The sequence below is a fragment of the Chelon labrosus genome, assembly GCF_963514085.1.
Source record: "Chelon labrosus genome assembly, chromosome: 5".
NCBI classification, from domain to species: domain Eukaryota; kingdom Metazoa; phylum Chordata; class Actinopteri; order Mugiliformes; family Mugilidae; genus Chelon; species Chelon labrosus.
In genome coordinates, this window is record NC_140341.1 from 31,307,869 (window position 1) to 31,315,181 (window position 7,313).

General features: G+C 40.3%; 1 protein-coding gene across 2 annotated transcripts in view; it reads right to left on the reverse strand.

Annotated features, from left to right (window-relative positions):
- col18a1a (collagen type XVIII alpha 1 chain a) overlaps positions 1 to 4,005 on the reverse strand; it is a 109,252-nt gene extending 105,247 nt beyond the window's left edge. For both annotated transcript variants that reach the window (XM_084544375.1, XM_084544374.1), the window contains exons 1-2: positions 3,903 to 4,005; positions 3,749 to 3,816 (exon numbers count right to left, since the gene is read on the reverse strand). In XM_084544375.1, coding sequence (XP_084400501.1) covers positions 3,749 to 3,816; positions 3,903 to 3,931 — 97 coding nt within the window. In that variant the 5' untranslated portion in view covers positions 3,932 to 4,005. The remainder of the gene's footprint in view (positions 1 to 3,748; positions 3,817 to 3,902) is intronic.
- Between the last annotated feature and the right edge of the window lie 3,308 nt (positions 4,006 to 7,313).

Here is a 7,313-nt window from a genome sequence, read left to right on the forward strand (position 1 = left end):
TGCAGCTAGGTGGTGCTATAATAAGCCAATTTACGTTTTGCCTCATATCTCGAGAACCGTTAGCCTGGGTGTTCCCATACTGCTTTGCGCGCGATTTCATTCTCGCTGCAAAAGCAGTCTGGAAACCATCGCCCATATTTTCTCCTGAGATAGGGAACCAATCACAGAACGGGGGGGGGGGCAGCAAGACGATGACGACGTCAATGCGCGACACCGAAGCTTGTAGTGTGTTAATCCAACATGGCAGCGGACCTAACGTTACCGTTTGATGCAGCCTTAGACAGTGTTTTAAGTAGCTTAGAACGCAAGTTTATTTAAAAAAAAGAGCAACGTTTGGCGTTGAAAGACTTCACTGCCAAGAAGGATGTGTTTGCTCTGCTATCAACAGGCTTTGGCTATGAATCCGCGCGCAAGGCAGCATGGGAATTACCAGGCGCATTTGATAGACATTCGTAGCGCCCAATAAACGGCTCTAGGCATTTGTAAAACCACGCCTCAAATACGAGAAAATAAACACGTAGTTTCCAGACCAGCATCTCATTGAGATGTGCAGTCGCGTCAGCCAGGCTAGAGAACCGTGTGCCCTAGAAACAAAATTTCTCTCTCTGATTCCTTAGATAGCACTGGTTCTAATGGACTACGCCACGGCCATTTCCACCTGCCATTTTTTTCCGCCATTTTGAAAGAATTGCACCTCAAAGCAAAATCAACTCCTCCTAGCCGGTTCATCCAGTTCTCACCAAACTTGGCATGTGTCATTTATGGACAAAGATAATGAAAAGTTCTCAAAAGAACTTTAGCAGGGTTATTGATTACAAAGTGAATGGCTACTTAATTTTTATGGCGTGCAACAGTATAACTCAAAAGCTAATATTTTGTGAAGTATATACCCAAACTTAATCAAACTTCAGATCATTGATAATAATACGAATCTGTACAAGCAACCCAACTTTTGTGACCCTTGGTCTCTAGGGGGCGCTACAAAAGCAACATTTCAATATCTCAAAAACTGCAATAGCTTACTTCATGAAATTTGGCATACACAATCTGTAAAATATTGTGTAGACGCCCATCAAGTTGTGTTACATAACGTCTAAAGGGGGTGCTACAGGTGACACGGAAACATTTCATATGACTTTAAGGCCTATAAATTTTGAAGTATTCACCCAGTCCTTATGAAACTTAGCAACCGTCATTATAATATGGTTGTGTACAATCATGCCATGAAAATCGGGCTGTAGGGGGCGCTAGTTCAATATGTTTCTATGTTTCTTGTGGCAGGAGGGATTCTATATATATATATATACACACACACACACACAAACACACACACACACACATCTTCGGATTCAATACAGGATCCAGATGGGCTGAGTTAGGCACTCAAAAGCAGGATGTGACCACCATGAGTTTCTTACAAAAACACATTGACTCTAAAGTAAATCACACCAAACCTACACCACACCTAGATTTCCCTTTCAGTCTCCTTAGAAAATATGGATCTCATGTCAAGAAACTTCTTGTCCCAGACTGTTGCATTAAAAGACAGAAATCGACAAAAAACAAAAAGTCTCTTTATAGAGACAAACAAGTCCATTTGAATTACAGTTATAAACAGTGTTTAGACAGTTTTATGGGAAACAAAAACAACTACGTATGCATTCAGTTTATTGATAAAGCATCTGATACCTCTGACTCATACTGCATGTGCAAGAGTATTAATGTGTAAAGGAAGTGTCAATCTCCAGAGTCAGGATATTCAGACATCCACTTGACTTTTGGAATGACCCCTACTCACAACCTCTTCCTCAAATGCATGCTTACAATGAGGCACAAACTCCCACAGTCAGAGACATGAAAAATCTACTTAGCAGAGGTTTGATTAACTATCCAAATGCAGGGGGCTGACACAACATAACTAAACACATGTGAGATTGAACCTCCAGTGCTCATGGCTATGGGATACTCCCAGAATGGTTGTTTATGCATAAGTAGGTTTAGTGACTACAAAATTCGGGGATTAGCCATCACAAGGTTCACTGGGTCAACAGAATCTGTGCACAGTCGGCCCATATATTAAGAGTGATCGATGATCCTAACAGAGGCAACAAACCACAGGAACCCTGACTGTCATTGCTGTGTAGTGGTTGTTTTCTAATTGGAATATACTGTATTAGGTATGGAGTATCTTGTCAGCAATGCCAGTCAAAAAGCTTGCAGCAATAGTGACTAAATAATGCAAGGATTAAAAATCCATCATTTAAATTTGTTATCCTTGAGTAGCATATAAAGAGCCCGTTACATTTGTCAGTTTTTTATTGTAATGTTTCAAATTACTTTCCTGTCCCTCTGTCCATGGTCATGCTTTTGCACTAAAAAGGAGAAAACCCCAAGCCAGCTGTGATTTTTAATGTGGCATCTAATTCAGCCATTAAAAGACACAGCGGGGTGTTGCCTTACAGCTGTTCCCCTCCCCCTACTTTTGTCCTGCTCCCTTCAGGCAAAACCATGCTGGGTGCATGTCAAAGATCACATGACAATAGGGATGCCTGACCCAACCAGGGAATGGGAATGAATCAGACCTAATTCAAGCATGTCGAAGGCGGCCAAAGAACTGGTCTTAAGACAGAGTGAGAGGCCTTTTCAGTCTAGACCCGCACAGCGCTATTAGTATTACTAGATATATTGTGTTAGTACTTTACAGTCAATTTGAGACACAAAATCTTCCTCCAAGCCTGTTGTATTTAGTCATCAGTGATCATGGTCAATCAAATATTAATTGCCATCCTCTAAGTTTCCTCTCCATATCATTTGACAGCTACACACTTCTCCAACTGAATCTACTAAATGAAATGTAGGACAATGATAAATTATTCAGGAACAGAAGAGAGTCCCTTTATTCTGTGGCCCTTACAGTCCTTTAATACCATTCTCAACTAAGAACTGCTCCATTGTCTTCTTATTCTTTAACTCCACTGACATAATAACAGTTGCTTAGATACAAGTTCAGAATCATTCCATGTCAACTAACTGGTCATTACACAAGAGGGAAAGAAAATAAAACCCTCTTTGAGAAGTGAGATGAAGACATGGCAAGCATCAGTCACTGGTCTGATACAGAGCCAGACAAACAAAGAAGGAATACATGTATTCAGAAAGAGTTGCAGTCTTTGGACTTGAGAAAAAACAGTACTGCCCAACTATTACAGACAACTGCTGCATTTTATCCCCAAATCATAATGTGTCATCACAGCTTTGTAGCTGAAAAGCAAGTCTACTAGTTTGTGGCAAAAAGGCTGATGTAGAGTATTTTTAACAAAGCACACTACAAATGCCATGCAAGCCAAGAGAAGACAACAGTGAGCAAACATCATGCCCAACACTATTAATCACAACTGACATAAGTGTTCCTGCAGGTTTCTGCAGATTTGTGTCATAAAATAACCAAAGAAATATTGCTCTTACTGGTTACAGTATAAACGAGACTGCTCATATACATGCATGAACTAGAATATTCCCTTGACCTGATATTAAAATTGAGCAGATAAAATTGAGTAGACTCATAAAAGACATTTCTGCCACTGTGAGTATCCGACCATTTTACGCATTCAAAGTGAAACCAATTTTAGCTTCAGAACTAAATAAACTAAGTGTTAACAATTCAAATGGATTACTTCGAAACTCAAGTCACCTAAAAGCAAAGTATTTTAAATGCATGAGCACGCCGTTAAAGCCATGACTTTCTTACCTGACGATGGAGCTGCGCACAGGAGGATCAGGACGCAGCAGACAAGGCCCTCCAGCCATGAAGAACACCTAAAGACGTAGCAAGCAATCACACTGAGAACTTCGCCGCCTCACTGAAAGCTGCGAAAAGTCGAAATTAAAGCACAAGACAGTACCTCATCTTCATCTCTTCTTTCGCTTCCATGCAGCTTTCCCAATCTACATGGACTGGTCAGGAAATGTGGTGGGGGTGGGGGTGCGGGGGGCGAGTTTTTTTTTTTATTTTTATTTTTTTTTAAAAGAGTGTTCACAGCTCTCCTGGTCCAACGCCGGTGCAGCACTCCGCCGGTACAGCTGAACGGAAAAGTGAGGAGAAGAGGAGAGTGACCTGTAGGGGATCACACAAAGACTTCCGCCAGGTCCTAAAAGGGAACAACTCCACTTTCAGAATAAATCTACTACTAGCCTACTACTATTACGACTATAAAACTATTACTCCGACAATAATATATAAAGTTCTGTCGCTGATAATAATAATAATAATAATAATAATAATAATAATAATAATAATAATAAATTGACTTCACAGTACAGGCTGTGTTTCTCCTGGGCCCCTCTACTGACATGAGCCAGAGTGGATGTGAATATACAACACACTGCAGATTGACCTGAGTACACTGAACATATCCACCAGAAAATCTTCTGGCATTCATAGAAAGGTTACACTGTCCACAGCTTGTAGAGCTGCAGTGAGCTCCCAAGGACAGAACTGACAAGAAAATGACCACAAGTCAGTGAAGGCTCATTTTCTTTAGTTTGTCTTAGAGGTAAAAGAAAGGTGAGGCCTAAGGTTAAAAAGTTATATATATATATACACACTACCGGTCAAAAGTTTTAGAACACCACACTTTTTCCAGTTTTTTAATGAAAATTATTCAGTTTAGTGTCTCATTGCACTCGGAAATGAAAGCATAGAACAAATAAACAATTTGAGTTGAAAAAGAAATCATGGAATCAATTTATAGACCAAAATGTATTCTAAACTTTTGACTCATCAAAGTAGCCATCTTTGGCATATAAGCTGAACACACTCGTGGCAGCCGTTTTGGTTCAGGGTGCCTCTCACTCTGTACAAGTCACTGACCCTGGATCCAGCAAAACAGCCCCAGACCATCACACTTCCTCCTCCATATTTGACAGTTGATGTCACACACTGTGGAACCATCCTCTCGTCTACTCAACGGCGTACAAAGATCCTGCGTGATGAACCGGAGATTTGAAATTCTGATTCATCAGTCCATAATACCTTCTTCCAGTCTTCGGTAGTCCAATGGCGGTGTTTCATGGCCAGGCGAGCCTCTTTGTCTTATTCTGACATCTTAGCAATGGCTTTCTTGCTGCAACTCGTCCTGTCAAACCTGCAGCTCGAAGTCTTCTCTTCACAGTTGAAACTGAGACTTGCTTACTACAACCATTATTAAGCTGTGCTTGAAGCTGTTGTCCTGTGAGCCGCCTATCACGCGAGCTGTTAACTCTCAGAAACTTGTCCTCTGATTCAGTTGTGGCTTTGGGTCTGCCAGACCTCTTCCTGTCAGAGTTTCCCCCAGTTTCTAAGTGCCTTTTGATGACGAAGAAAACTGTACTCACTGACACCTTGACTTTCTTTGCAATTTCCCTGTAGGAAAGACCTACATTTTTAAGCGGTCTGTCTCTCTTCCATTGTTAATTGCCTTTTTCTCACCATTTTTGTAGCAACACACTACTTTCTGCAGTACAATACTTTTCACCTGATGCTCATGAGGGTCTGGTACCACAGTGTGTTCCAACACTGCTTTTATGCAGACAGAGGGGGTTGTAAGTAACCAAGACAAGTTGGAAGACCTTTAGGAATTAGTAGCACCAGCTTTCAAGGCTGATTCAACCTTCATTGCTGCAGAACAGCTTTGAATTGTTAACCCACTTCATGTTCCCTGAAAGAGGCCTTTTTGTGTAATTCTGAAATGTACATTATTTTTTCAGTTTTGGGTAACCAAACCTTTTTTTTTTAACCTCTGGCTGTTCAGTACTTACCTTTGTACCATTTCAAGCTATTCATTGAACTTGCACGACTTGCAATAAATAACTGGAAAAATTAGGGTGTTCTAAAACTTCTGACGGTAGTGTATATACATATATATAGTGTCAGACTGAGTAAACTTGACACTAGAATTGTTTTAGAATTCATTGAGCCAGTGCTGTACACAAAAACATAAATTTCTGTTTAGTTTTTTTTCTTATTTCATTTATTTATTTTTCTTCAAACCTCCTGAAGCTAAATTTTGAAATCTCAAGTCTCCCGAGGGAAAAGAACACCCATTATGATTGCAACATAATAATACTAAAGGGCAGTTGATGTGAATGGGGCTGGTTTCACCTGGGGTGGAACCATTAAAGACATGCAGATTGACATTTTCTATTGCAACAAAAAGGCTACACTATTGTTATTGCTATTGTTAATGCAGCACTGTCTGGCAGAGGAACCAACAAGTATTCATGCATTTGATGATGCCAACTTTGGGTAACTTCATTATGATGTCATTATATAAGGGGAGTGTGATGTTATAGGAAAAGACATTGGGTTCAGTCCTCTGGCACTATGTATGAGAATCTGCTGTATTAGGGGCCCTATCTTGAGGCCTCCAGGCTGCTGTCTGGACATGTCTGCACCTCTATGGATGTCTGCACAGGTGACATTCCAATGTCAGGGCAGGGAAAGATAAAACTGTTGTAAATGCTATGTTGCAGTGTAACCTTATAGAGAGCAGGATGGGACGTTTCCCACAGAGACTAATACACTGCGCATCCTGCAGCTCTATAATGAAAATTTCACTAGTTATCATTTCACAGCAGCAGTGTCGTCACAGTAGTAGACAGTTCTTTAACTGTAGTAAAATTTTACAGTGGCCTATCTGGACTTTCTATCACTGAGACCTATTTAGTTCAGATTCGCAGCACCACAAGTAGTCTTAATTCCACTAACAGGTACAGTGTCCTCTGTAAGAGTAAATATAGTAACAGGGTTGTTGGTAATTTGATCACCAACGTATCCAGTAAAACATTTCTAAATGGTTACTGCATTTTAGCTAAAGTAAAGCTGAATGTGAAATTGTACTTAAATAACTTTAAAATGAGCTTTAAGTACTTTTCCTGAAATAATTAAATATGATATGAAACGATCACAGTTTGCATTCCAAACATCACAGAACCTTTGTCAAACGATTTCCTGGTACACTGATTACACTGATGCACACGTCAGAGCTCGGCTAACCATAGACACATATACAATATATATGTATACATGTCTATGCGGCTGACGGCTACCAAAATGGAGGAATTGGATGAAAGCACGTTGCTAGGACTGATGGAAGGCAAATTTTATTTTAAAAAACTACCTGATGGAAGCCTGATAAGTTTGCATATCACCGAAGCACTTCAACCCTACAGTGCCATCTAAGAGCTGTTATCACTAGCAGTCCCGGTCCGAGTATGGACGGACTTGTCGGCAACAAGATAGAAATATAGAAGGAAATACAGGAGCTTTCCAAGAA